This window comes from Leucopleurus acutus (assembly GCF_964270905.1).
Source record: "Leucopleurus acutus genome assembly, chromosome: 15".
In the NCBI taxonomy this organism is placed as follows: Eukaryota; Metazoa; Chordata; class Mammalia; order Artiodactyla; family Delphinidae; genus Leucopleurus; species Leucopleurus acutus.
In genome coordinates, this window is record NC_139157.1 from 60228529 (window position 1) to 60244333 (window position 15805).

Consider the following 15805-nt stretch of genomic DNA (forward strand, 5'->3'; position numbering starts at 1 on the left):
CACTGGATTGGGAACTGAGGATACAGTGGTTAAAGAGCTTCTCTATTGTAGAAGATGCCATATACTAAATAAATATTTCTGGAACTTAATTATTTTATAAACCTAGCTAATAGTACATAATGCATTTTGTAATGTTACTAAATGAGCAAAGTTACTTTCTAACTATAAATACATCTAAAAATATATATTGTAATGATCCCAATTCTTTTTTTTAAGGCTTAGTATATACATAGAGTAGAAAATAAGTTAATGTGTAAGAGTTCTAGTGTGATCCAACAGCACATTAAAAGGATCATATACCATGATCAAGTGGGGTTTATTCCAGGAATGCAAGGATTCTTCAATAAACGCAAATCAATCAATGTGATACACCATATTAACAAATTGAAGGAGAAAAACCATATGATCATCTCAATAGATGCAGAGAACGCTTTTGACAAAATTCAACACCCACTTATGATAAAAACCCTGCAGAAAGGAGGCATATAGGGAACTTACCTCAACATAATAAAGGCCATATATGACAAGCCCACAGCAAACATCATCCTCAATGGTGAAAAACTGAAAGCATTTCCACTAAGATCAGGAACAAGACAAGGTTGCCCACTCTCACCACTCTTATTCAACATAGTTTTGGAAGTTTTAGCCACAGCAATCAGAGAAGAAAAGGAAATAAAAGGAATCCAAATCGGAAAAGAAGAAGTAAAGCTGTCACTGTTTGCAGATGACATGATCCTATACATAGAGAATCCTAAAGATGCTACTAGAAAACTACTAGAGCTAATCAATGAATTTGGTAAAGTGGCAGGATACAAAATTAATGCACAGAAATCTCTGGCACTCCTATATACTAATGATGAAAAATCTGAAAGTGAAATCAAGAAAACACTCCCATTTACCATTGCAACAAAAAGAATAAAATATCTAGGAATAAACCTACCTAAGGAGACAAAAGACCTGTATGCAGAAAATTATAAGACACTGATGAAAGAAATTAAAGGTGACACAAATAGATGCAGAGATATACCATGTTTTTGGATTGGAAAAATCAACATTGTGAAAATGACTATACTACCCAAACCAATCTACAGATTCAGTGCAATCCCTATCAAACTACCACTGGCATTTTTCACAGAACTGGAACAAAAAATTTCACAGTTTGTAGGGAAACACAAAAGACCCCGAATAGCCAAAGCAATCTTGAGAAAGAAAAATGGAGCTGGAGGAATCAGGCTCCCGGACTTCAGACTATACTGTAATGCTACAGTAATCAAGACAGTCTGGTACTGGCACAAAACAGAAATATAGATCAATGGAACAGGATAGAAAGCCCAGAGATAAACCCATGCAAATATGGTCACCTTATCTTTGATAAAGGAGGCAAGAATGTACAGTGGAGAAAAGACAGCCTCTTCAATAAGTGGTGCTGGGAAAACTGGACAGCTACATGTAAAAGTATGAAATTAGAACACTCCCTAACACCATACACAAAAATAAACTCCAAATGGATTAAAGACCTAAATGTAAGGCCAGACACTATCAAACTCTTAGAGGAAACCATAGGCAGAACACTCTATGACATCAATCACAGCAAGATCCTTTTTGACCCACCTCCTAGAGCAATGGAAATAAAAATGAAAATAAATAAATGGGACCTAATGAAACTTCAAAGCTTTTGCACAGCAAAGGAAACCATAAATAAGACCGAAAGACAACCCTCAGAACGGGAGAAAATATTTGCCAATGAAGCAACTGACAAAGGATTAATCTCCAAAATTTACAAGCAGCTCATGCAGCCCAATAACAAAAAAACAAACAACCCAATCCAAAAATGGGCAGAAGACCTAAATAGACATTTCTCCAAAGAAGATATACAGATTGCCAACAAACACATGAAAGAATGCTCAACATCATTAATCATTAGAGAAATGCAAATCAAAACTACAATGAGATATCATCTCACACCAGTCAGGATGGCCATCATCAAAAAAATCTACAAAGAATAAATGCTGGAGAGGGTGTGGAGAAAAGGGAACCGTCTTACACTGTTAGTGGGAATATAAATTGATACAGCCACTATGGAGAACAGTATGGAGGTTCCTTAAAAAACTACAGATAGAACTGCCATACAACCCAGCAATCCCACTACTGGGCATACACCCTGAGAAAACCATAATTCAAAAAGAGTCATGTACCAAAATGTTCATTGCAGCTCTATTTACAATAGCCAGGACATGGAAGCAACCTAAGTGTCCATCAACAGAGGAATGGATAAAGAAGATGTGGCACATATATACAATGGAATATTACTCAGCCATAAAAAGAAATGAAATTGAGTTATTTGTAGTGAGGTGGATGGACCTAGAGTCTGTCATACAGAGTGAAGTAAGTCAGAAAGAGAAAAACAAATACTGTATGCTAACACATATATATGGAATCTAAGGAAGAAAAAAAAAAGGTCATGAAGAACCTAGGGGTAAGACGGGAATAAAGACACAGACCTACTAGAGCATGGACTAGAGCATGGACTTGAGGATATGGGGAGGGGGAGGGTAAGCTGTGACAAAGCGAGAGAGTGGTATGGACATATATACACTACCAAACGTTAAATAGATAGCTAGTGGGAAGCAGCCACATAGCACAGGGAGATCAGCTCAGTGGTTTGTGACCACCTAGAGGGGTGGGATAGGGAGGGTGAGAGTGAGGGAGATGCAAGAGGGAAGAGATATGGGAACATATGTATATGTATAACTGATTCACTTTGTTATAAAGCAGAAACTAACACACCATTGTAAAGCAATTATACTCCAATAAAGATGTTAAAAAAATAAAAATTAAAAAGCTAGTGTGGCTCTCTTTGAATTGTGGGAGTTGTTCCCCACAAGTTTTCTATATTTTCAGCTTTATCAGTAAATAAGTCATAGTTTATAGCCAGGAAAAATACTAGGTTTCTTACAAAGCCACTCTGTGTATTCAAACCTTTCTCAAAGTTTTTTTACTTAAAAATTTTCTTTTTCTTTGCATTATTAATTTCCTACACACCCAAACGTTCTTTGCTGAAAATTTCAAAGTAGGGGCTTGATATTGCAGTAAAACAAATATGTCATCTCTACTTTCTCTGAACTCATAAAACTTAAGGTCTTCAGCCAAGTGTTTTAACTATTGCACAAGATAAAATACAAGGGTAGATGATGCATTTGGGGTTGGAAGTTCCTTGCTCTTTATAAGTTAATACCTGTGTGACTCTTAAGAGTGATATGAATCATTTCAGATGTTGGTGGTGATGGCAGTTCGTCTTACTGGTATACTAATGTTGCTTAGAATGTGAGCTTTTCTTACATTGCTGTCATTCTCAAATTTCTCACTCACTGAAAGAATGAGAAGCCAGCATTATTTAAAATATTGCTAAGTGAGCATTGTGATTCTTTATTATTGTATTTCCTTTTACAACAGAAGATTAATGTTGCTGTTTGTTGTTCTTAGAAGTGATTATTAGTTTGGTTCTTTTTTTAAAACAACATCTGTATATCCTTCTATAAGCATTTTTTGTTTTCCTTCAGAGCTTGAATTTTTAACTTTTTGTTTTATGGAAGTGACTTTGAATTTTATCATCTTTTTTGCTTTTCTAAGATGGAATAAAATATAACAGTTTATGCAGCACATGTACCATTGCTGTTTGGACAAGTACTTAATGTTCTCCTTTTAAATTCATATTTTTCAGCAAAGGAGACCTCAATTGCAGTAATATACTCTAAAGGAAAGTATATATCTGCTCTTAATTACTTTATTAAACAAAAGGTGCTCATTTGATAAGTTTTACTATCATTAAATGTAGCAATTGACAGACTCCCATCATCAAAGCAACCATAATATATTTCATGTAGTAAAGAAGTCTGTTTCTTTTCTTTTTTTTTTGCGGTACGCGGGCCTCTCACTGTTGTGGCCTCTCCCGTTGCGGAGCACAGGCTCCAGATGTGCAGGCTCAGCAGCCATGGCTCACGGGCCAAGCCGCTCCGCGGCATGTGGGATCTTCCTGGACCGGGGCATGAACCCATGTCCCCTACATCGGCAGGCGGACTCTCAACCACTGCGCCACCAGGGAAGCCCTGTTTCTCTTCTTTTGAATCAAAATTTAAATTCATTTTTTGCTCATGTTAAATAACTGAAACTTATAAAAACTGAAGTTCCAGGAGGTTAAGTGATTGCTTCAAGATGTTACAGCTAATCATTTTTCCTGCTTTAACAATTAAATTTAGTTATACCTCTTCTTGTTGCAAACTGGGTTGAGACAGCCTGTAAATTAAATGTAAAATATGAAGAAATAAGGGTATCAATGAAATGGAGAGTAGTATGATGAAACCCAGGGAAAAGTGAATATATACATAAAAGCATAATATATGATCTTACAGTGTTCTTAAAGTTGAACTATAAATTTGCCTCTGAGTTCCCTAGCAACCAAAGCAAAAAGAGAGATCTGGTTAATTGCAACATTCAATCTATATATTCACATAATGTATAACCACACATTGTGTGTATGTATTAAATGCCAGTTGCTCAGGAAATGTATGTTTTTCTTGGCCCAGAACTCAGAGAGTTGTCTCTTTAGCGAAATACTTGGCGTAAGTCTCTTGACTCTTAATACATGTTTCTTCCTATTGCCAACTTTAACTTGGTCCTACGTGTTATAAATATACTTTTTTTCAGTGGAATGACAAAATTTTCTGGTTAGAAGATAACCATAATTTCTCTTACTGCTCTTCTGTGTTAGGAACTCTTGTGAAATCATGGGCACAGATCTTTGCCACCTCTAAAGCCCAAAAATTACTATTCCGGATCATAGACTGTTTACTGCTGCCACATACAGTATTACAGCAAGAGAAGGAGCTGCCTGCACCTATGTTGACTGCAATTCAGAAGAGTCTTCCTTTGTATCTCCAGGTATAGTAAGTGTGCCTACTTAAAAGTTAAAAAAAAAAAAAAATTGACACCTGCCTTAAAACAGTTTACTAATTGCAGATATCAAAACCATACATTGTAATCCAAATGTACATGTGTGATGTTGCACTTCCATTGAACAGGTTTAAAATTCCTTTTGGTTTGGGCTCTGAATACAAAGATGGAAGAGGTAAAAGCTCCACCCTCAAGAAACTTAAAGTTGAGAGAAGAGACCAACCAGCAGAGACACTCCCAGCAGTGTGCTCGGTATTTTCCTTAGAGGCCTCAGCTATCCGTCAGCCAGACTGGGATGAGGAGATGCAAGAGAAGATAGCTGTAATAAAGGATATTAGGTGTTAAAGAGCAGAGAGGGTAGGAGTTGAAGGACTGTACCTGTCAGAGGGAACAGCATGTAGAGGGCATAAGCTATAAGAAATATGACACATGGGGAAAAAGCAAATAATTCTGGTGTGGCTGGAGGCTCATACAGGAGGGGCCACGTAGTGAAGGGTTTTGTGTGGCATACTAAGAAGTTTGGACTTGTTCTTGTAATACATGGGGACTGTTGATGGATTTGGGGCAAAAAAGTGGGAGTGACACACCATATTTACATTTTTAGAAAGGTGATTCTGGTCAACGTTTAGGTTGGTGTGGAGGTTAGATTGGAGACTTGGAAGGTAGTGAGTAGTTCATTATCTGAAGGTTTTGAACTAAGGCAGTGGGTGTACAGGTGCACAGCAGATTTTAGAAACATTTAGGATCTCCAGTCACAAAGTTGCTGAGTATGTGCTGTAGAGTAACAGAAATAGAACACTTCCTAGATTCCATGGTGGCTGCTTATGTCAATAGCAGTGTGGAGTGCTTGCTCCATGCGGCCCTCTCAAACCAAAACAGTCCACTTAATAAGAATTCTTGTAAACTTCCTAAGTTGAAAATTTTGGTAAACTATCCATTTGGCAGAACTGACTTAGAGCTATATCTTTAATTTCTTAAAGGTATAAGCTCTCCTCTTCAGAATTTTTTTTAAAATATCCATTTATTACTTTATCTTCTTCTGATATAACATGCTTTTCCTCAAACAGAGCTTTTCCTCTTCTTCATCTGTCTTCTGTAGGGGTGGGAGAGTCCGTTTTTTTTTTTTTTCAATTGTTATTCAAGTGCTTATGTTTTTAACAGCTCTGTGCTATTTTTCATTAGAAATAAACTTTCAAAATCTCCTATTGGGTAAATACCATTTAAAGTTAAAATGGAGACATGACAGTCATTTCTGATTATTTCTCTGGAAAAACCACATTGTGAATCACAAAGTACCAAATTATTAATGAACTTTTAGAGCATAATTTGTTGCTCTGTTGGTGATTATTTAGTAAAATACAATATTTAGAATTTAACAGGAAAGAATTTTATTTCTCAGGGTGTTGGTTTGTTTGTAAGTATCAAATACTGCAGTCCATATGAAAGTATCTCATTAACTTCTATATAAATAGAAGGGATTAAATCAGCAGACATATAACAAGACATTGTGAGTTCTGTATGACCTTGATCAAACTCTTAACTTCTCTAAACCTCAATTTCTCCAGCTATAAAATCGGAGATAAAATAACACTAAGTCAGTGGGGCTGTTTTTTGAAAAATTTAAATGGAATAAGGAATATAAAGCATGTGGCACAGTGCCTGACATACAAAAACCTCAAAATAAATTGTCATTTTTCTGAGTCTTAATCTTCTGCATTTCTCTCCTTTTGTTATTTTTTTAAAATTTATCACATTTCTTAACATTGAAAATTTTTAGCCTACATTTTATAGTCTTACTCAGATAAAATGAGCAGTACCATAAGTTTAAAAATAGACTAAAATGTATTTTATAACTTTGTAATACATATATATGTAGCTGATGAGTGTGGTGGTGAAATTTTCTAAAGATGAGAGGCAGAAGGAAGCTTCATCTGTCTTCCTACTCTTCTCCCCTGCCTCCTCTGGGTGTGCCCCCAATACATGTATGCTTGGTTAGGTACCACTGCATAGGTGTTACCCAAGGTCAGCTGCTCCCTGAGCTTCATACAAACATTACCTGTTGATGATGGAAGTTGTTCTTGTTGATTGTGATAAGTTACAAATTCTGATATAAATGCTTGGGACAAAATTAGTAACTTCCTGAATCTTTTTTTTTTAACTTTACCTTTTAGTATTTCTCTCTCTTTTTTTTTTCTCCTGTAGGGCATGTGTATCGTGTGTTGTCAGTCTCAAAATCCAAATGCCTATTTGACTCAGTTACTAGGGAATGTTATTGAGCAGTATATCGGGCGGTTTCTTCCAGCTTCACCACATGTTTTAGGTCTTGGACAACATCCTGTTTTGTTGGCATTGAGAAACTCAGCCACTGTTCCACCGATGTCATCTCTAAAGAAATGCATTGTACAAGTCATAAGGTACATCTAAATATTAAAAATAGGTGGTATTTACAATTTATTATTCTCTATAAAAAAATAACAAAGCATCTCAAAAGTATTGGCAATCCTTAGGATACTGAGTTTAGAAACTTTTTTGAGAAGCATTATCTAAGAATTTACCAGAATGACTTGTCAGCCTAAGACAGTGCTCTGTATATTGCTTGTTTTCTCTATGTAGCTATTATTTTTCTTATACATGTCCCAAAGGTATATATATATATTTTCATCAGATAAACACTAATTGTATTTTGTACTGTACAAAATGAAGTAACTGTATTTTATAAAAGATGGTTAAGTGAAAAGATAAATGCTAATATGAAAAAGGAAGCAATATGAAGTCCTATTTTTGTTAGTCTACTCTGTCTTAATAACTCAGTTTATTATTAGGCAGATGAATCAATGAAACTTCTTAGGTTTTCTACTAAAATCCAATATCTTTTAACTATAACAGTAGAAATTACCTTTTTTTTTGTCTTCATGAGGTATTTAGCTTCACATGAAATTAGTTTTTAAACTTTAAGATGCTGTGGTGATATAGATTATTCTTGTCTACTTTTCTTTCCTGTGTTTTTAATGATCTGGTAGCTTTAATGTCCTGATGTTATCCATCACCTCACATGACAGAATCCCATGTCTAAGATCTGTTCTGCCTTCTGACCTTTTCTGTGTGTTGCTAGTGTTCTGTTACTCAGGTTTGAAAGCTTTACATTCTTCGTTCCCTTCCCTTTTCCAGCCTTTGGCAAATGATTGTTTCCTTCCCTTTTCACATGTCTTTTCTCTTATCACATTATACCTGGACTATTGCCAGTGTCCTAACTACTTTCACTTATCTCTTGTCTTTTCTTCCAGTCCCACCTAAACAATTCCCCCAGATTACTTTTCCTAAAATATTGTTCCAGTATGACACTTCCCTGCCTTCAAACCTTTATTCACTCCTTTTTGACTTGTGGAATAAACTCCATACTCCTTAGCTCTCCGTGATCTGTCACTTAACTTTTCCAAATGTAATGCATATGGCATCATATATTGTTACAAGCCCTAATGAGATGGGTTTAATTATCACCCCCCCAAAATGCTTTACATCTCCCTACCTCACAGCTTTGTTCATACCATTTTCTCCATTAAAATGCCATCCCTCTGGGCTAAATACTACCTAGACTTTATGAGACCTACACCTAATATCTCAGTGTACCATGATGCTTCTTTCCTTCTTCTGGAGTCACGTGCTCTTGATGATTCAATTCACAGAATCATGACATTTTTGCCTAATTTGTGTCTGAATTTCCAACAAGATTATAGTACGCTACCACTGTGTTTGAGATATTGCATAGGTAATTTTAGTACAAACCAAACGACAAGTGCTGAAGTGAAATCGAATCCTTAAGGTCTTAAAGTCATTAAAGCCCAGTGTTTAGGATCTTGGCTGCTTTCCTTGACTTTCCTATTTACTTTGTATACAGTAAAAATGTTTTTCTTATGATTTCTAGTTGAATACCTAAACACGTAACAATTCCTTTTTCTGTCTTTTTAAACACTCAGGAAAGAAATAGAGATTGCCTCCTATGACTTCCTCTATTCCAAGCTTTTCTACTCCTGGAGTTCCCCATCTTAGGGCCTCTTCTACTGAATTCCTAAGAATTCTGGGATTATCTTTCAAAACACCTGTCACACTGTATTATAATTGTCCTTTTTTTTATTTTAATCTAACTTTTCCACTGAACAGTGAACCCCATGCTTTCAGAAACCATATTTTATACTCTTGTTCTTAGACTTGTACCTGGCACACCATGTACTAAATAAATCTTTTTTCTAGGCGTTGGGAATTCATTATTAAACAAAACAGATAAAAAGCCCTTGCCGCTCAAAGAGTGAATGAATTTTGTAATATGTAATGTTTGTTGGAAGTCATTGTATAGAGTAGAAATGATGAAGGCATAGTTCTGCCCTTAAGGAATTTATAATCTTTAGTGATTTCTATGCCCCATTTTGGCAAATTATTATTGCTTTGCAAGTATATTTAGATGTCTAGCTTAGATTTAGCTATATCTGACATTTATTCATATTGTCTTGACTTTTTAGAAACTGAACAATTTTCATTTTCATTTATTCACTTAAAAAAAGTATACTGAACACCTGTTATGAGCTGAGACCTGTTCTAAGAGGTAGAGATACAAAAATGAATCAGATAAATTATCTTTATGACCTCTGTTGAGTTCGAATGCTAAAAATTGTCCTGCTTTAAGAGAAGATATTATATCCTAAATTACCTCTCTGATTCTTTTACTTCATAAGGGAAGGAAGGAGGTAGGCTGGAATGGGAAGATGATTTCTAGTATGGTCCTCTTATTTATTTGGAAATATAAGACCCCCCTTCAAATCCCTAAGTAAATAAATATGAGGAGAGAATCTTTACGCAAATTTGACGTTAGAGAAAATGTTGCATCATTGAGGAGCTGATAGAGGAGATCAAGCTTATATTACAAAGTTAGATTTTTATTAGATTTTGATTAAGTGTATTAAGTATATTTTAAGACCAGGTTGCTTTATATTTTGTTTGTATCTGTATTCTGCTTTGGCCCTTATAGCACGCCAAAAGGATGTGCAGTCATTGCTTCAAAAATCTTAGGTTTGAAGAAAACATGGTAAAATATACATACTTTTTAAAAATTGTGTTTTACTAATTTGGGAGCTAAAATAGGCCAGTATCTTTAAAGTGTATGACATTTGATTCTGCTCTATGAAAACTTTAAAGAGAAGGAAAAATAAAATTATGCTTCTTTTCAGGAAATCCTACTTTGAGTTTAAAGGATCCTTGCTCCCTCCTCGCTTAGCATCCATTCTGGCCTTCATCCTCCAACTTGTTAAGGAAACTAACATTGATGTTTCCGAGGTTGAACTGCTCCTCCCAGGAGTATTAAAATGCTTGGTGTTGGTCAGTGAACCTCAAGGTTAGTTCGTTTATGAGTTTGTGTTTGTTATACTTTTATGTTCACAAATTAAGAGTGTATTCTTTCCTATCAGTTAAATCAACATTTACAAAAATATATGGTTATTTTATATCAGTTTGATTATATCATGGCTAAAGAACAAACTCCAGCCAATAGCTGAGGTTGGGAATGATAAAATGATTAAAAACTGACATGTTTCAGTCTAGTTGTTTTTTTTTTTTTTCTCCCAGACAAATAGTTTAAGTTTATTTAATTTTTATTCAATCAGACTCCAGTATAAAATGCAACTTATTTAAATATCAAGTGGTGAAGGGTCAGCATACTTTCTCCTATTCAGATTTCTGCTAGAATATGTAAGCTGATCTCTCGGCAAAGAGATCAGATCACTGATCCTTTCGTTTTCAGTCTCATCAGCCTTACTGCCAGTGATTGCTTTAAAATATTACGTATTTAGTCCTCCCTGTAAGTAGCATGCTTTAATAAGCTTATTGGTAATATGCAGAATAGTGGCTATAGTTCTATCCTGAAGGGGTTTTGTGTGTGTGTGTGTGTGTGTGTGTGTGTGTGTGTGTGTGTGTGTGTGTGTGTGTGTGTGTGTGGTACGCGGGCCTCTCACTGCTGTGGCCTCTCCTGTTGCGGAGCACAGGCTCCGGACACGCAGGCTCAGTGGCCATGGCTCACGGGCCTAGCCGCTCCGTGGCATGTGGGATCTTCCCGGACCAGGGCACGAACCCGTGTCCCCTGCATCGGCAGGCAGACGCTCAACCACTGCGCCACCAGGGAAGCCCCTGAAGGGATTTTTAGTATAAATAGGATGGGGTGCGTGTGTGTGTGTGTGTGTGTGTGTGTGTGTGTGTGTGTGTGTGTGTGTGTATATGTTTGTGTATTTGTCATTATAACGTGATTGTTTGGGGCAGGCTTCTCACATGCTTCTACCTAAGTACTTCTAACTACTGTGATAAGTGAGTACAGTATATATCCTAAAGAATATGAGGGCAGAAAAGTGGTAGCTGAAAGCTCAAACAGCTCTTTGAAATGTTCTGTTTTATCTCAAAAAAATGATGCATATTTTGTTTTAATCCACATTATTTTGATGTTTAAAATGTTCATCTCTGCTTCCAAGCTTGCTTTTGTGAAAAATGTTGTATTATGTTAATATAAAATACCCTTACTTGATAATAACACCTCTTCAGTGAAGAATATCCAGAGATAGACCCCAGACTCTTCTTTAGAAATTTTACCTTCTTTGAAAACGTTTGCATACTTCTAATTTCAGTGAAAGCCTGTGGTATTACACAGTACAAAATCTGAGACAGAGCAGACAGTATAGCATTTTAACTAGCCCCTTGTTTCATTGAGAGTAATATTTATCACGAAGGAAATCAGGGTTTGGAAGGGGAATTTTGCTGCTCATCTCTAGCTAGTGGTGCATCGCATGTTCCAAATAGAAGGCATACAGAATGCTCTGTCTCCACATGGCCGTCTTTGTAAGCGGAAGAAACAGTGTTAAACACAGGTTTGTGTGATTGGCTCAGAGAAAATTCTGACTCTCCTTGTAGTCTCAGTGTTTAGAAGGACAGTGTGTAAAATCATAGAAAAGTAGTGTTACTAAATGACACAGCAGTTCCATTCCTAGATACATGTCCAAGAGTATTTTAAACGTATGTCCACTCAAAATACCTGTACATCAGAGCTTCGGGAGTTCCACTTCCAGCATGACAACATGAGGAGCTCTGCAGCCCTGCTCCCCAGAAAAACTGTTGAAAATTATTTAAAAGAGAGCATTTCAATTTTTGTACCTGAGGGTACAAAACAAATGGAGAAACATTATTTGAGAAAATATACTGAAGTCTTGGTAGGAACAGCAAGTCTTTGATATTTGAACCAAGACTACTCCCTTCTCTGCTCCTAGCTCAGTAAGATGGAAACTTTGCTTTAGACTGGTAAATTAAATAACTAGAGTTCCGTCTCCCCACAGCTCCCAGTAGGAGGTCTGTCTTCCTGTGAGAGGCAGGATATCAGTGTTTCTCATTCTGCCTCCTAGCTATCTGATGGTAAGGCTGTATTCCAGGGGAGTGTGGGTGAGAAGTGGGGCCTTCATTCTTCCATTCAGCCCTCACTCGTGGGATGGGTACACTATACTGAGTATGGCACCAATGAGAATACTGGGGCACTGATTGTCCTTGCTCCAGTTTAGAAGTGGAGATTCCATGCCGAGAGGACCTGCGGCTAATACCCCTCCTTCCAGAAGCATTCAGCACCTAAAGTGGGTATGTCACTCAGAAAGTAGTGGACACCATGGTCCCTGTCCCCAGCACCAGAGCTACACCTCTGAGTTTTGCCTGGGAGTGGGAGAAAACCATAGAATAGAGAACTCTGAATCTCTCCCAAAGGAACTGACTTGCAACAAAGTGTGAAAAAGTTCAACCTTGAGGGTGCTGTCAAAAACAGTGGAGTTTGTGGTTGAAAGGCAATAGGTGAGAGAATGATAGATTTATTGGAGGTATAAGCAGATGGTTGCACAATTCTGTGATTATATTAAAAACCATTGAATTGTGCATGTAAAATGGGTGAATTGTATAGTATATAAATTATATGACAGTAAAATGGTTATTTTTTTAAAACACTAAAAAAGGATAACCCAGTTTTTTAAGAAATGCTCAGTTCAATTAAAGAAATAAAGATGACAGATATTTTTTTAAAAACCTTGTACACTAATGCTCATTGCAGTGTTATCCATAATAGCCCCAAAATGGAAACAACCCAAATGTCCATCAACTAATGAATTGATAAGCAAGATGAAGTAAATCCATACAGTGGAATATTATTCAAACATGAAAAGGATTGAAGTACTAACGCATTCTATAACATGGATGAACCTTAAAACATTATGCTGGATGAACTTCCTTCAAGATGGCGGAAGAGTAAGATGTGGAGATCACCTTCCTCCCCACAAATACATCAGAAATACATCTACATGTGGAACAACTCCTACAGAACACCTGCTGAACACTGGCAGAAGACTTCAGACCTCCCAAAAGGCAAGAAACTCCCCATGTACCTGGGTAGGGCAAAAGAAAAAAGAATAAACAGAGACAAAAGAATAGGGACGGGACCTGCACCAGTGGGAGGGAGCTGTGAAGGAGGAAAAGTTTCCACACACTAGAAGCCCCTTCACGGGCGGAGACTGCGGGTGGCGGAGGGGGAAGGCTTTGGAGCCACGGAGGAGGAGGAGAGCGCAGCAACCGGAGTGTGGAGGGCAAAGCGGAGAGGTTCCCGAATGGAGGATTGGTGCTGACCAGCACTCCCCAGCCTGAGAGGCTTGTCTGCTCACCCGCTGGGGCGGGCAGGATCTGGGAGCTGAGGCTCGGGCTTCGGAGGTCAGATCCCAGGGAGAGGACTGTGGTTGGCTGCGTGAACACAGCCTGAAGGGGCTAGTGTGCCACGGCAGCCGGGAGGGAGTCCGGGAAGGAGTCTGGAGCTACCGAAGAGGCAAGAGACTGTTTCTTCCCTCTTTGTTTCCTGGTGCACGAGGAGAGGGGATTAAGAATGCCATTTAAAGGAGCTCCAGAGACAGGCATGAGACGCTAAGGCTGCTGCTGCAGCCACCAAGAAGCCTGTGTGCAAGCACAGGTCACTCTCCACACCTCCCCTCCCATGAGGCTGTGTAGCCCGCCACTGCCAGGGTCCAGTGATCCAGGGATGACTTCCCCGGGAGAAAACATGGCGCGCCTCAGGCTGTTGCAGCGTCACACCAGCCTCTGCTGCTGCAGGCTCGCCCGCACTCCATGCCTCTCCCTCCCCCTGGCCTGAGTGAGCCAGAGCCCCCGAATCACCTGCTCCTTTAACCCCATCCTGTCTAAGGGAAGAACAGATGCCCTCAGGCAACCTACACGCAGAGGCGGGGCCAAATCCAAAGCTGAACCCCAGGAGCTGTGGGAACAAAGAAGAGAGAGGGAAACCTCTCCCAGCAGCCTCAGGAGCAGCAGATTAAATCTACACAGTCAACTTGATGTACCCTGCATCTGTGGAATACCTGAATAGACAACAGATCATCCCAAATTGAGGAGGTGGACTTTGGGAGCAACGATATATATATATATTTTTTTTTTTTTCCCTTTTTCTCTTTTTGTGAGTGTGTATGCGTATGCTTCTGTGTGTGATTTTTGTCTGTATACCTTTGCTTTTACCATTTATCCTAGGGTTCTGTCTGTCCGTTTTTGTTTTTTTTTTTAGTATAGTGTTCAGTGCTTATTATTAGTGGATCTGTTTTTTTGGTTTGGTTGTTCTTTCTTTCTTTTTTTAATTACTTAAAAAAATTTTTTAATAATTATTTTTTGTTTTTTATTTTAATACCTTTTTTTTTTTATCTTTTTCTTTCTTTCCTTCTTTTTTTCTCCCTTTTATTCTGAGCCGTGTGGATGACAGGTTTTTGGTGCCCCAGCCAGGCGTCAGGGCTGTGCCTCTTAGGTAGGAGAGCCAAGTTCAGGACATTGGTACACCAGAGACCTCCCAGCTCCACATAACATCAAACAGCAAAAATCTCCCAAAGATCTCCATCTCAATGCCAACACCCAGCTCCACTCAACGACCAGCAAGCTACAGTGCTGGATACCCTATGCCAAACAACTAGCAAGACAGGAACACAACCCCACCTATTAGCACAGAGGCTGCCTAAAATCATAAGGTCACAGACACCCAAAAACACACCACCAGATGTGGACCTACCCACCAGAAAGACAAGATCCAGCCTCATCCACCAGAACACAGGCACTAGTCCCCTCCACCAGGAAACCTACAAAAACCACTGAACCAACTTTAGCCACTGGGGGCAGACACCAAAATCAATGGGAACTACGAACCTGCAGCCTGCAAAAAGGAGACCCCAAACACAGTAAGTTAAGCAAAATGGGAAGACAAAGAAATACACAGCAGATGAAGGAGCAAGGCAAAAACCCACCAGACCTAACAAATGAAGAGGAAATAGGCAGTCTACCTGAAAAAGAAATCAGAATAATGATAGTCAAGATGATCCAAAATCTTAGAAATAGAATGGAGAAAATACAAGAAACGTTTAACAAAAGACCTAGAAGAACTAAACAGCAAACAAACAATGATGAACAGCACAATAAATGAAATTAAAAATTCTCTAGAAGGGATCAATAGCAGAATAACTGAGGCAGAAGAATGGATAAGTGACCTGGAAGATAAAATAGTGGAAATAACTACTGCAGAGCAGAATAAAGAAAAAAGAATGAAAAGAATTGAGAACAGTCTCAGAGACCTCTGGGACAATATTAAACACACCAACATTCGAATTATAGGGGTCCCAGAAGAAGAAGAGAAAAAGAAAGGGACTGAGAAAATATTTGAAGAGATTATAGTTGGAAACTTCCCTAATATGGGAAAGGAAATAGTTAATCAAGTCCAGAGAGTCCCATACAGGATAAATCCAAGGAGAAACATACCAAG

General features: G+C 38.1%; 1 protein-coding gene across 1 annotated transcript in view; it reads left to right on the top strand.

The window, feature by feature from the left end:
* Positions 1-15805, top strand: part of MMS22L (MMS22 like, DNA repair protein) — a gene marked incomplete at its 3' end in the record, with an annotated part of 139983 nt that overhangs the window by 115911 nt on the left and 8267 nt on the right. Inside the window, exons 21-23 of the mRNA XM_082856033.1 lie at positions 4769-4938; positions 7153-7364; positions 10170-10333. Of these exons, the coding sequence (XP_082712159.1) occupies positions 4769-4938; positions 7153-7364; positions 10170-10333 (546 nt within the window). The remainder of the gene's footprint in view (positions 1-4768; positions 4939-7152; positions 7365-10169; positions 10334-15805) is intronic.